Raw genomic sequence first — 13,185 nt, 5'->3', positions numbered from 1 at the left:
GTAGGCAGCCCCTTCAGGGGTAGATTGACGGAGGGATGGAAACTTTTCATCCCTTCATCCCAACTTCAACCCCAAGAGGCGACAGCATACCAGCGGTATGAAATGATACTAGTACCCCACCTTCGTAGGCATTTCCAAGCATCACATATCACAAATATCTCCCCTCCTCCTTCCTTCCCCGTCCGTCCCTTCTTTCCCTTCCTTCCACCTTCCGAAATAAAAAATGAAATAATAAAAATCCCGAATTTGACTGCACTTTTGTAGGATAAATGAAATAAAAAATAAAATAAAAAATTGGGGGGAGGGGTGGAGGCGTGGTGCTCAAAACCAACTTCCCCACAAGCTATGATATGCCCCCGTAAAATGAGGAGGAGGGCCATTCCGGAACTGTGCATGTTTAATAGATACGGTAGATGGATAGATACCCCCCGACGAGCTACGACTTGGTATGAATGATATCCCGTCGTCGTCGTCGTCGTACTGCAGATCCCTCTCGACCCCCTTTCCTCCCTTCCTCCCTTCTGACCCTTCAACGCTACCAAGCTACCCAAAGAATAATACCCACGATATGGCATCGCATATAAGGGAGTAGACTATTTTTTTTTTCATCATCCTTCCATTTTGTTCTTTTACAAGTATCGTATTTTTGGTCGCGTCAGATCCGAGAATTTCCGAGGGACTAGTTATAGTAGTCATCACTTTTTGACTCACGAGACCTTTTGAATGGGCGTGTGTGATAATAGCGCAAGAGCAGGAGGGGGGCAGAAGGGGGGGGGGTGAAAGAGACGAGTGAGAAGATGTGGAGGTGGTTAACTACTCTATTGCACTTTACGAGAGCCACAAATATGAGAAGGTTTAAGACGGATTTAGCTTCCGAAATTTAAGTGAAGTAGGTAGGTACGGGGTCCGCAAGCCAGCTAACCTTGGAATGAATAGCGCAAAGAAAAAGAAAAAAGAAGAAAAAATAGTTAAAAGACGACTGGGTAAGATGCCGCCCTGGGGAACGAAAGGTTGGTAATCAAAAAAAAAGCCAGCTAGGAATAGATAGAGAAATATTTGAGATTAACTTATGAATAAAGCCCTCGTTACACCGTTGATGGAAGAAAGGAAAGGGAGGAAAGGGAGAGAGAAAGAAATGAGGGGAAATAAATGAAAACGAAAAGTAAAAGTAAACAGATAGGGAAAAGTATGTAGGAAATGATACGAAGGGAATATGGAATGGAAGAGAGAAATGGAAAATAACAAAATCTTCATGCAAGCCAAAAAAGCAAAACGGAACGAGGAAAGAAAAGAACTAGTGAAAAGCATGGGAAACCAAGAAAGCCGTTACAGGATCCGTATAAACCCCCCCAAGAAAAATGAGGGAAATAAATAAAATCCGGTAAACTCACATAAAAGAAAGGCATAGAAGAATGAAAAACAAGTAGGAGGAACCATATGATATCCTACCCTATTTATACACGAGAAACGTATTAAGTATATGAAAGAGTAGGATAGCTTAAATAGGGGGGGGGAACTGGGAGAAGATTCTTCGTGTAACATGCTGCAACTATTCATCGTAATCTCGTCGCAAGCGGGACATTGAAGAAACTAAAATGGAAAGAGAGAGCTGGTATCGCGTAACAAGGACGCACAAAAATAGGGAATCCTCCTAATACAACAGAACTTACAAAAAGCCCATCCGACTCCATATACTCCCGCGGGTTGCGAAGGCGGTATGACGAACATCCAATAGCGAAAAGAAAAAAATGGAAAATGGAAAAAAAGACATAATACTAACCGTACGCTCGCCCAAGACTATATGCTCCAGGAAGTTTTATAACGTGTACAGCCGGGATGTTCTAGAATGACCGGCAGTGTCGCCCATAAAGGGGAAGTTGTACAGGTACTATCGTCTTCACAAAAGGTTATGACATGTCCATAGAGTTATATTCATCCTCCTCTTTGAACGCCATGCCATCGCCATTCTGGCCCCAAAACTGTGACTGTTGCTGGGGTGTTCCCCGAGAGGATCCTCCATTCTGAGAAGGTTTTCCACCCGAGCGCGATGGACTGACACGTGGGGAAAGAACATTCCCTCCAGGACCCACCGCATTGCCTGCGTAGTCAGTGTATCCAGGCACCCTCAATGTGGACCCGGGCGCTCGGGAGTAGTGAAAGCTTTGGACACCATTCTTTTCAATGGCGGTGTATAATTCAGACGACATACGCTTATCGTCCTCAGTCTGCTCGAATGGGTACGCTCCGCCTAGTCTGGTAACGAGTTCCCGTAGCTCCTTCTCTTGTTCAAGCTTTGCATGAAGAGCCCACATTAGGTCCCGTGTCCAGCCGACAGCGCCATTGAGAATATCGCCCTTGTTAGGGCCCTTGTCCTTCTCCTCACCAGTAATTCCGGCAGAAGTAGGGACACCGCTTGCCCTTCGACCAACACCCCCAGCTAACATAGAGGTGGCACGAGGGGGGCTCCCACTCGGGCCGACCGAAGGCGACAAAGAGCCATTGTTCACCAGATGCTTTCGGACCTTCTCATCTTCAAGTCGGTGCTGAGGAACTAGATGGGAGAGCTCTTGGATACGCTCGTTTATGTTATCACGGCGCCTACGCTCAACCATATTGTGGCTCTCTCGTCGACGACGTCTCTTTGCCTCCTGAGTTTGGAAAGCAGGTCCTGCGCCGACCTGGTTCTCAACTTTCGCTGGCAGCGAAGCGTGCTTCCCCGATTTAAAAACGTCCGAGATTTGAGGATGAACATGGGAGGCTCCTGGAGAGGAGAGGGGCGAGTCAATATAAGAGATTTGCGAGCCCGGTGTCCCGTCCCACTGGTTCGAGAGGGATTTGTGATGGCGGTGGGAAGCCATATGGGAGGTCTGGATGGGTTGGGCAGGGACGCTCGAGGATTCACCGCCAAGCGAGAGAGAGCCAATACCCGGGGTCTTGGGGGTATGTGGAGATCGCGAGTTGGGGCTTTTACGGGAGCCGTTTCCTTCCAAAACTGGCCGACTCTTTCGCTTTCCAGGGGCCATATACTGGTCAAAGTTGGTCCCTTGTGTTGAATCTGACCCGATAACCGGAGAGGCGTTGTATGAAGAGGGTGTATCAGCAGTTGCTCCGTTGTAAGGATGCTGCAATTGCCGGAACTGTTGAGGGGGGAATGAATGAATAAAGGGGGATTCAGTCGAAGGGTTGTTATCAGGTGTGTGAGAATATGCCGGGTCAACATTTGTGGCACCAGTCGATGCACCGTTTTCCCCGGTTGCGCTTCTATCCCCACCCCCATCCATGTCGGGAAAGAAATGCTGCAGGGAGGAGTAGTCATCGCCATGCCCATGCCTTTGCTCCTGGTGGTGGTCTATTCCAAACTGTCCGTTATTTTGGACATGGTGACGCTCGTCCAGGTTGCCAAGGGCAAGCAGGTCTTCATCATCGACGGCCCCACCACTACCCATATAACCCACATTATTATTGCCGGACGAATAGTTAGGATATGTCTCCATAAAACCCCCATTCTGCTGTATTGGCATCGAGGGAGACATGGTCAAGTCAGACGGGTCGATGCTGCCGTCGCCAGCATTATAATTTGGCTCATTGAAGCCACCTTGTTGGTGGAACTGCTGGTGACCGGGCATGTTATATGCGTCCGGGTGGTGGTGATAGGGAGCCTGATGCAAGAACCTGTTAGACTCGTCTTGAGGCTCATTTTTAATAAAAGGAGCTGGCGAGTTGGGCACATTTCCGCTACCCATTCCGTTATGCGAGGAATTTGAATTGTAAGCCTGCATGCCGTTGGCAATGTGCGGGATGTCGACCCTTAAATCTGTCGCAGTATTCTTCTTGAATGCGGACGGACTAGAAAAGGGCACTGCGACGGGAGGTTGCTTGTTAGCCTTGTCCGTGTATTGACTCAACTCTAGGCAACATATGAATAGAAAAGAGGCTGTATCTCGAACCGGAACGAAAGGGAGCGGAAGGGAGCGGGATAAAATGGGACAAGAAAATAAAATAAATAAAAAAGAGAGATTGGTAGATTTGTGGAGTGCATGAAGCGTAGGAAGATATAGCAACATAGCAACACTTACTTGTGACTGGCATAGTGAGCCACGTTTTCCGACTTTAATATTTGATACCCCAAGGGGCAATATGTCGATGCAAGAGGTCTCTTGTGTCCACTTGCCAACTTCTGACGGTACCCGTACAACTTTCAGGAACCGAGAAACAACCTCTAGTTCGATGCGGTACCGCTTTTAATCTTAGCTTTCTTTTCTTCAACTGTTGTCTTGGTGACTGAAACCTGGGCACACGTTGAACAATAGGATCCGATATCCAATGCTAGGTAGAATGGTAACCAATTTCGGGGACTGCGAGAACCACGAAGAGGAAGACGTTGAAGTGGTGGGAGTGGATTCGTGCGTCTTCGTGCGTTGTCAAGAGAAGCAGTGGAATTGGGATGTAGGCCGACTTTAATAGCTCGCCAGGTGACTGACGACAGGATAGCTTTCCAAACAGGTGACAAAGTGCAGATCAGCGAAGTCGGGAGGTTCAGGACTACGAAGATGTCGAGGGAAGGGGAAAGGATGAGTCTACAAGAGGGATGAGGAAGGGGGTGCGTGTGTCCGAGTTGTTGAACTTATTATTTTCTGTCCCCGAAAGTAAGACCAGAGAGGATGTAGTGTGTGTGGTGTGTATGGGAGCGAAGATGGAGGGGGGGGGTGGAGCTGTAAATGTAGAGGAGGGGGAGGGGCAACAGGGGTGCACTGTAGTGGTGGGAAGGGGGTAGAAAATGGTTCAGGGAAAGGGAATGTGTGCTAGGCAACGAATTGGCTAGCAGGGAAATGGTTCGGGAAAAGACACCACCAAGCTAGCGGTACGGGACTGTCGCTAGAAAAAGTTGGGCGCCCGTTCTAGAAAGAAAGATGGCGGGTACTGTACCGATTTCGTGTTTGTAGGGGTACTGTACAGCGGAGGAGGGAAATGCTGCAGGATTACGACGGACGGGAAGCGTGCGATTTGAGAAGGGAACAACCAGACCCAGGTTGCAGGCGGTTACCAGCAAAGGGAAAAGAAAAGAGGAAGAAAAAAAAAGAGGTGTGGTTCTGTAGTTGCTGACACAGCGGCGAGCCTCTTGAGCACACAGGGGCGGCGGGCAACACTTGGAGTGACAAGAAGAGATATCGAAAGCGATAAAAACTGTCTGGGGTGGAGACAACGACGTAAGGTTGTATGAGGACAGGGAGGAAAATCAGGAGAATGTATGATATATGTTGCCGGTAGGGTATGGAGGTATGTGTGAGGTAGGTGGGTAGGTGGGTAGGGGTTAAGGTGGGTGAGCAGAGAGGGTAGAAAGGATTGAGGGCTGAAGTTTTGACTGGACCGGAGAAATTATGCAGGTTGCTGCTACTCGATCTCGTCCTGCGTCTCTCTGCTTGACTTGCTTCTGCTTCTGCTTTGCTTCTGCTTTGCTTCCGCCTCTGGTCCTGAACGATGAGGAGATGGATGATGTAGGGGGAAGGCAACGGTGGTGGCGACAACGGGGGCAGGGGGGAACTAGTCTGTACTATAACGTATGCATTGCACAAATGAGTATCATACACAGCTTTGTTCGTGAGGTTGCTACCTCTCTAATATGGGAATGTTTTTTTGGAGGTGCGTTGAAAGGCTTAACAAAAAACTAAGTACCTACAAACTTTCCAGCGGCTCGGCGGCGGCGGCGGCGGCTCCGAGCTCCAGAGGGGGGAGGTGCTCTAATAGGGCGGCTTGGTAAGATAAATAAAAGGAATTGAGAACAGGAAAAAACGAAAGAAAAAAATTAAGTATGATACCCTTATTCACAGCTCTGTGCAGTGAAAATACAAGTGGGAGGTTGGTGAGCGGTGGAGATATGTGGATAAGGGTAAGGAAGGGTATCCGGGTGGCAGCTGCGAGAGATACACTGACGCTGTGGCGATAATACACCCAGAATAAAGGAGAGGGAGAATGGCACAAATTGTGGTGATGAAGGGTGGGGGGATGGGCGAGAGGGGGGTAAATTAGAAGCAGCAACAAATACACGGCGGGGATCAATTTTAATGGAGATGGATGGGATGATGGAAACTGCAAGCTGGTTGGGAATCGAGTGGAGGAGAAAGGGATGAGGATGATGAGGAGGAAGAGGGAGGGAAAGAGGAGGACAGGACCAACTGAAGAGATGACTGCTGCTTTTCCCACCCTCTTTGGCTGGCCTCTTTCGGTCAAGGTTTCAACAGTAACTTCACGATGTCTTCCCACCCGCACACCCAATTTTCCACCGCCCCACTCGCCCTCAGTGAACGGAGGTAGACAAGCGGTTCATACCCCTGTAATCTATAAGAACAGACCGCCATCGATACCTAACCGGCATGCACGAATACTTATCTGGCTGGGTCTTCGATCCCTGATTCAATGCGGGGGCTTTCTTGAAATATTTTTTTTAAAAAAAAATATATATTATTATTTGGGAAATGGAATTTGCAGTGTAAGCGATGCCCTGTCTCTTTCCTTTCATTCATTCCCACAATAGAACTAAACCCATTCAATACAAAACTATGAGACGATGCGATAAAAATAAAATGGTCTTAGGATGTCCCCCTTGGGACAAGACTTGCGTTACCCCATTCCATTGAATCCTTGGCGTTCTACCCAAGCCAAATGGGCTTACGCGGATGCAGTTTGGCGGCTTTCTCCACATTCCCCTCCAACTTTTTTCCTCACTGGAGCTGCTCCCAAAACACTCCAGACCCCCCCTCCCAAGGAAGCTAGTACAGTGAAACGATAATTACCAGTCAAAGCTCCACTACAACGAAGTTCCAGGTCTTACTTGCCTTGGCCACATACCGGTACCTTATTCACAAGTGCCACCTCTCTTATCGCCACCACATTCTTCACCAGTTCGAAAATAATCGTTAAAAAAAAAAAAACCAGAACAAGAGAGGGAGAAGATATCAAAAAGGGCGCATGAGCATTTCTAACACACCCCGAGTTCAGTAAACAATCTGGGGGAGTTTTTTTTTTCGAATTCTCCACCAGCTTCCAGGCCCAGCTGTTTATTCTCTCAAAGAAGTCATCTACGCACCTCGCGCACCTCCCATACCAGTACCTGTCTCTCATCCGGCCCTCTAGCTTTGTCTCCATGGCCGCCGAATCCTTCCGGGCACAGATGAACTCTATGGGGTGGTCAAGGAGGGACGAGCCCGCTAATACTTCTTCTTCGTCTCCCTTCATGAATAGACTATCATCCCTGAATCCTTTTGGTAACGGGGGGTATGTTCGGCTTCCTACGAATAGCTCCGACCCCCCTCCGCAGCTCCCAACTCAAACTCGCCAGGAAGAGGACGCGGGATGGTTCGTATGTGAGTCTTAGTCTCCTTGGTTTTATATTCATGTCATTCACTCTTCCTTCTCATCGATGCTGGATGTAGCTCATTTGGAGGGAGGTGGTGGCGGTGTTGTCCACACCCTACCCCTCCGATGGGGCGCGGAGGTATCGATGCTCTGGTATTGTGAAATCGAAACCGATTTTCTGCATCAACCGGAGGAAAACTAGGCAGAAAAAAAGCAAGCTCGCCTATGCAGAGGAATTCTCGCTGATCTAGATCGTCATCTTCCGAGCGAATCATATAGTGAGCCGATGGGATCGTATGTTAGTATTTGCGGCTTGTAATCTGGGGGCTGCAGCCTGCTTTGTCGTCTGCTTTTTCTTATTCCCCATACTTGCGACAAAACCCAGGAAATTCGCCGTGCTGTAAGTGACGTCCGTCCTTTCTTCTCCAAACCACATGGCCATCCAATAGTATTTTCAGTCGCTAACTGAGTGTATCAGCTGGACTGTGGGATCGATACTGTTCCTGACCTCCTTCGCGGTTCTCCAGGGACCACTCGCCTACGCGACGCACCTTCTTTCGACCCCAAGACTACCATTCACCGCAGCATATTTTGGAAGTATAGCTCTGACTCTATATTTTGCACTTGGGGTATGTCTGAACCCCTTACAATTTGTCTCTCCACTGGTCCCTGGAAGTTTCCCATGGTCTTGTCACTGGGCCTACTATTGTTCCCGTGAGGTATTCTATCATGAAATGGGATGCTAACGATTCGTAACCAGGTACAATCTCTTTTCCTCACTCTGATCTCCTCGATAATCCAACTTCTGGCTTTGGTGTGGTATCTCATATCGTATTTCCCTATGGGATCATCAGGTATATTTTGTCACCTTTGTACCGGGCAAAAAGAAATTGCCTGTCGAGAAAGAAGCACGTTCTAACGCATACCCGTACTGCATAGGCCTGAGATTCGCGAGCCAACTAGGGGCTAGACGAGCTGCAGCATGGATGCAGGGCTAAGGCTTGAAAGGCTCAGATCATTTGTCGTGTGAATCAAAACAAGATCCCACAGGTCTCCCTAAGACATCTGTCTGTTCACATGGTGGATATTTGGAAAGAAAAAAGAAAAGAAAAGAGTACCTGCCTCGTGAATCACAAGAGGGCTTTGAGGCCCTTTCTACCTGGCTGTGAAATAATAGTAATAATGAGCAGGGTTTGTCTGATGTATCTCTTCGTACCTTTACTTCACTGGGATGTGTCTTTGGGGTGGGAAAGATGCCCAAGTACCGGTACCGTAGTTGCCATGAGGCATCCCATGAGGCATCAATGAGGCGGGGCAGAAAAGTGAACCAATAGAGATGTGGGGGCTGTAGTGTGTGAAGGGGGATAATAGTACAGCAGCCTCTGGTATCGTGCCGGTACTTAAGTAGCAGTAAGTAGAGAAAAAGACCACCGGCGCAGCAGGTGGTGTAACCATTGAGACCGTAGACTAGTGCATGGAGACATCATCGAAAGAAGCTGGTATCGAAACAGGTCCTTTTTTTCCTTCTCAGGTGATGTGGTGGGTGCCCTCATACATCGTCTTGCCTTGAAAAAAAAAAAAACACACAGTTTACTGTGCGGTACAAATACAAGTACGAGTACGATACCACATTTTCCCTAAGTCCAATGAGAAAAAGATGTATCTCACTTTTGTCGCGTTATGACACAATATATCACTTTTTTTTCGGCGAGAGAGAGAGAGAGAGCTTCCCTTCCCCTCCTACCGGCGGTAGGGTTATGGGATGTGATGATATGATACCGGCCCATACCTTATCTACGATACGATATGTATGGTACCCACAACCCAACCGGTCCGTTCTGTCCGTCCGTCCGCCAATCTATCCGTCAAGAGCGGCCATCGAACCGATATCGAAAAATGGAATTCCGAAATCTCGGGATTATTCCCCCCCACCTCCTTCCCCCTTGCTTTGCCTCGCCTCGCCTCGTTCCACTTGGGAGGGGGGGAGGGGGGTGGAGGGTACTTTACTGTACAGGTAGGTATTGCTACCCGTTCGTGTTATTCACTATGATATCAACACTATGTTGGTGGTTAAGTGAGTTTCTGAGTTGAGGTGAGGACGGGGGGGCCCGGTTTGTAGGGAAGTGGGTATTTGGAATAGTGGGGTAGTCTACTTGTACTCGGAGGTTAGGTATGGTACTATAGGAGTGGGGGGAATTCTTTGCGCGCAGGTGGGGGGAGCCGCCTATCACTTTCGGCTAGCTCGGCGGGGGGGAAAGTCCTCCGGGGATGGTGATACTTTCCCGGAAGAGAGCTTCTGGTATGTAGACGGTGATTTAGAGAGCTACAGATTTCTACTATGGAGAAGAGGGACATTTGTAACCGCGGCAGCAGCCTAAGTATGATAGTCAACAAGCGAGAGCAATTCTATTCAGGAACATATGAAAATTGTCGGGCAGCTGGTGCACGGTACCGCTGCCCCGAGTCGGAGATGTATGATATGGTACCCGTGCTGGGGGGCGGGTTTTCCCTTACGGTACTTGCTGCACAGTCGAAACCAGGTGGTGCTTCTATACTCGACTGGACGGGTATTTAAGAGAAACCTGCCAAAAGATTGTGAAGAAGGCTGGCTTCAAGTATCATGGCGCCCCCCCCCCCCCGCACTCCACCCCCACGATTCTCGTGTATTCCTGCGGACGTTTGTACAGTAGTCTACTCGTACGCTGTAGGAATTTCACCCTACTGGTATGTTGCGTTCTTACCAGCTCCCACTTTCGTTTCCCCGTTCACGCTCTGAGTTAGCAGGCGGCCTAAAAAATGTTTGAACCCCCGACCCCTTTCCCATTGACCATGTACTCGTATGTCTCCCGCTAATTATATGCAAGCCAGGAAGGGTTTTTCATTCTTTCTTTCATTCTTTCTGTCCTCATCATTCCTAACTTTCAATACCCCTACCGGTAGTAGGGCCACGACACGGTTGGGAACGATGATGGTAAAGATTGTAGTGATATGATGTTGATGTCAGTCACGGTTAAGGCTACGGCAACGGTAACTTGAGACGACGCTTTTTCCCACGGGCAACTCGAGTAATTTGATTATGGACATCTGTAGCCGGGGTATCATGATTTGCCAAGGATTTATGCTTCAACTTCGATCCCTTCCCAAAGGACAACTCCTTTGAAGAATTATGGCTCTGCTAGACAATGGATGAGGAGTACGTAATCCCATACATGCTAACAGAGAGAAGATAAAAATATCTCAAGTTTTTCATGCATGGAGGTGTTGATTGGTTCAAAAGTATGTTGAACGTTCGGTTAAAGCCAGCAATGATGATCTCCTATACATGTTAATTACTGTTAACCTTCTTGGCATAGACAATTAATGGAAATTCTCCAGATATTAACCCATATTTAAAAGTTTGCTTGATATATTAACATACTATTATTACTAAGCCTGTAGGAATGCATGTCTACATGCTCCCGCTAACTTACACAGGTATAATATGAGGTTGTGTGTGTCTCTCTCCGATCAGGACCGTGTTTGACTTTTTGTCTTTCCCCCCCGCTCGTATCGGGGCCTGACTGCTACATTTGTCAATTTGTCTGGTCTGGCCCGGCTAAGCCCAGTCCGCTGTGTTCTGCTCTTGCCTTAGCTTTAGATGTATCAAGTCCAACAGACGAGTTAGATATAACACCCTCGCAGACTTCTAGTTAGCCGCGGTAAGGAAGGTCGAAGTTCTCGGGACACGGAAGGTATGGGGTGCTTCGATAAAAGTGCATTTCTTGGAAAATACGGTACTGTACACAGTAAAACCTTTTTGGCAAGGGGTAGGTAGTACCCGTACCCATATACCAAGTCCAGAGGTAGACTACACTTATTTCAATTTCCCACCCATTGTCCAAACTAAGCTGCATCATATGGAATTCCTCCCTCTCCGGCGTTCTTCTGTGGGATTTGGTAAATCCTAGTGGTGTGAGTTGCCGGATGAAGCATAAAGTCGATCAAGAAACTTTTTCAAAGATGTATGATATGAGGATCTGCTCTGATTGATGAACACATGGGAGCCACAAGGGAATGTTTCTCAAGAAGAGTGATAGTGCTCTTGTTTCTAACAAAAAGAAAATCGTCTTCCCCCGAGAGGAGTATTTTTTTCTCCCTCCCCTAAATATCATAATATTATCATAAAAAGTAGGTCAACGCAATAGTCATAAACTTTTATAACTACCCACCCACGTAATCCTTCCAAGGATGATGGAAAGTCCCCAAAGTCATCTACACTACTTACCGGTACTTACTTACCCACTGTGGTCTGCAACACCGGGTGGAAAAAAGAAAAAAAGAAGAATTTTCTCACTAATGCTAGCGGTGTCCATTATCTCATTTTTGTTTTTATTTTGGTCGAGATGATAGCACTTACAAAGCATGGAAAAGCAAGCTACGGTGATACTCGTACACCTGCCCTGGTGGCGGTTTATGCAGGTAACATTCAAAGCAATACCGGTGCACCCGTATTTGTGCGGTATGTCAATTTGAGGCGTACCGGGAACTTCGAACTTCCCTAGTGGGTGGTAGTGCCTTCAGAGCAGTACTGTAGCGTACGATACTGCGGGACCTCTTCTGGGTCGGGTGCCTCTTTGGTGGGATTTTGGTAGAGTAGTTCTCTTGGGCCACCGCCAGTTTCCTTGATGTCCGGAAGTGTCCTAAGAACGGAAGGCACTGTCACCCCCACCAAAGCAGCAATTTATGCTGTGGGGAATCGTCACAACTGACAGGATAGGCAGGAGGAAAAATAATCTATTCCACGATTTGTCTGCATGACAAGGAAAAATATATCACCTGTGCTCGCTCCCTGTCTTCACGATCCGTCCCCCTCTCACTCTTCCCCGCAGTGGATCCAAGAGCCCCTCTAAATGCTACAACCCCAGAATTTCAACGAATTCATGACGAATAAGCAGCACGGCGCGATTGCGAATGTAGGCGTTCTCCCACCACGAGTCGGCACTACCGCAAAGCAAGGTATAGTTGCCGGTACTGCTTCAGCACGTAGCCTATCCCCATCAAGAAACCCAATAGCAATCCCCCAATCCCCGCCTTTCCTCCCCCTCCTCCCTGTCAAATCAGAGGGATCTGTAACGAGATCTTACCTCCCATGCAGGGAAGCCAAACCACGCCCAGCCACGCTGTGCTAGTTGGGTTTGGGTTTCCACCAACTCTCATCCAAACCGGGGCGCCGGGGAGTCAATGGTTTTGCCGGGCCAGATGGAGGCGGGCCTTGGCGGTGAGGTTTATTCAGCAAGTCAAGTTTGGTCGCATCACGCATCTGCTCTGATGGATGGATAGGATAGATCGTAGTTACGGCCCCGTCTTGTTGACCTAGTTTTGTTAAGGCCAATAAATGCTTTGCCCTTTCGGATATGGGGAGGTTTCGGACGAGGGGATGGAGTGGGGGTTGCTCTGCTTGCTTAGTTAGTCGATGGAGGAGGAGGGAGCGGATATGCGGGGAAGCTGGTTCTAGATCCGATGCTTATTTTTCACTTTATTTATTTGTTCCATTAATCCACCAATTAGGGTTTCTGTACCATAGGTTTTCCCTTTCATTTTTTCGAGCTGGGCTTACGTTTTGCGGAGCTGGTTTGGTTTGGTTTGGTTTTTGGTTGGCTAACCTATCCTCCCCGCTTTGTACTTGTATTCACTTTTCCGGTTTTTGTGGTGGGGGAAAGGAAAGGATCGAAAGGTGGTGACATGATAGGCAGACTGGGATTCATTTGCACTCGAGTGTGATGTTGGATGCTGGTTTTAGGAAACGCGGCTTTGTTTCTTGGACTTTGTTTTACTCGAGTACTCGTACAGTAC

General features: G+C 48.1%; 2 protein-coding genes; one reads left to right on the top strand and one right to left on the bottom strand.

The window, feature by feature from the left end:
- Positions 1-846: 846 nt before the first annotated feature.
- On the bottom strand, positions 847-5,425 carry GSTUM_00003292001 (uncharacterized protein). XM_002836914.2 has 3 exons: positions 4,077-5,425; positions 3,729-3,859; positions 847-3,659 (listed from the first exon to the last, which is right to left on the bottom strand). The coding sequence occupies exons 1-3, from the start codon at positions 4,087-4,089 to the stop codon at positions 1,908-1,910; spliced, it is 1,896 nt and encodes a 631-aa protein (XP_002836960.1). The 5' UTR covers positions 4,090-5,425; the 3' UTR covers positions 847-1,907.
- A 1,491-nt stretch (positions 5,426-6,916) lies between these two features.
- On the top strand, positions 6,917-8,558 carry GSTUM_00003291001 (uncharacterized protein). XM_002836913.2 has 5 exons: positions 6,917-7,361; positions 7,633-7,753; positions 7,832-7,982; positions 8,114-8,207; positions 8,293-8,558. The coding sequence occupies exons 1-5, from the start codon at positions 7,142-7,144 to the stop codon at positions 8,349-8,351; spliced, it is 645 nt and encodes a 214-aa protein (XP_002836959.1). The 5' UTR covers positions 6,917-7,141; the 3' UTR covers positions 8,352-8,558.
- Positions 8,559-13,185: the final 4,627 nt, after the last annotated feature.

This window comes from Tuber melanosporum (assembly GCF_000151645.1).
Source record: "Tuber melanosporum whole genome shotgun sequence assembly, scaffold_166, strain Mel28".
Lineage (NCBI taxonomy): Eukaryota > Fungi > Ascomycota > Pezizomycetes > Pezizales > Tuberaceae > Tuber > Tuber melanosporum.
Note: the sequence above shows the minus strand (reverse complement) of the source record. Positions and strands in the feature narration are given on the sequence as shown.

What these genes read in the sequence shown, in the direction of transcription:
- GSTUM_00003292001 (XM_002836914.2), bottom strand. An exon ending in ACGGAATGGGTAGCGGAAAT is followed by an intron (nt 3,660 to 3,728) that starts GTGCCCAACTCG and finishes TTCTTGCATCAG; the next exon opens with GCTCCCTATCACCACCACCC.
- GSTUM_00003291001 (XM_002836913.2), top strand. Translation starts at nt 7,142, where the DNA reads ATGGCCGCCGAATCCTTCCGGGCACAGATGAACTCTATGGGGTGGTCA. An exon ending in GGACGCGGGATGGTTCGTAT is followed by an intron (nt 7,362 to 7,632) that starts GTGAGTCTTAGT and finishes CGAATCATATAG; the next exon opens with TGAGCCGATGGGATCGTATG. An exon ending in TTTCCCTATGGGATCATCAG is followed by an intron (nt 8,208 to 8,292) that starts GTATATTTTGTC and finishes CGTACTGCATAG; the next exon opens with GCCTGAGATTCGCGAGCCAA.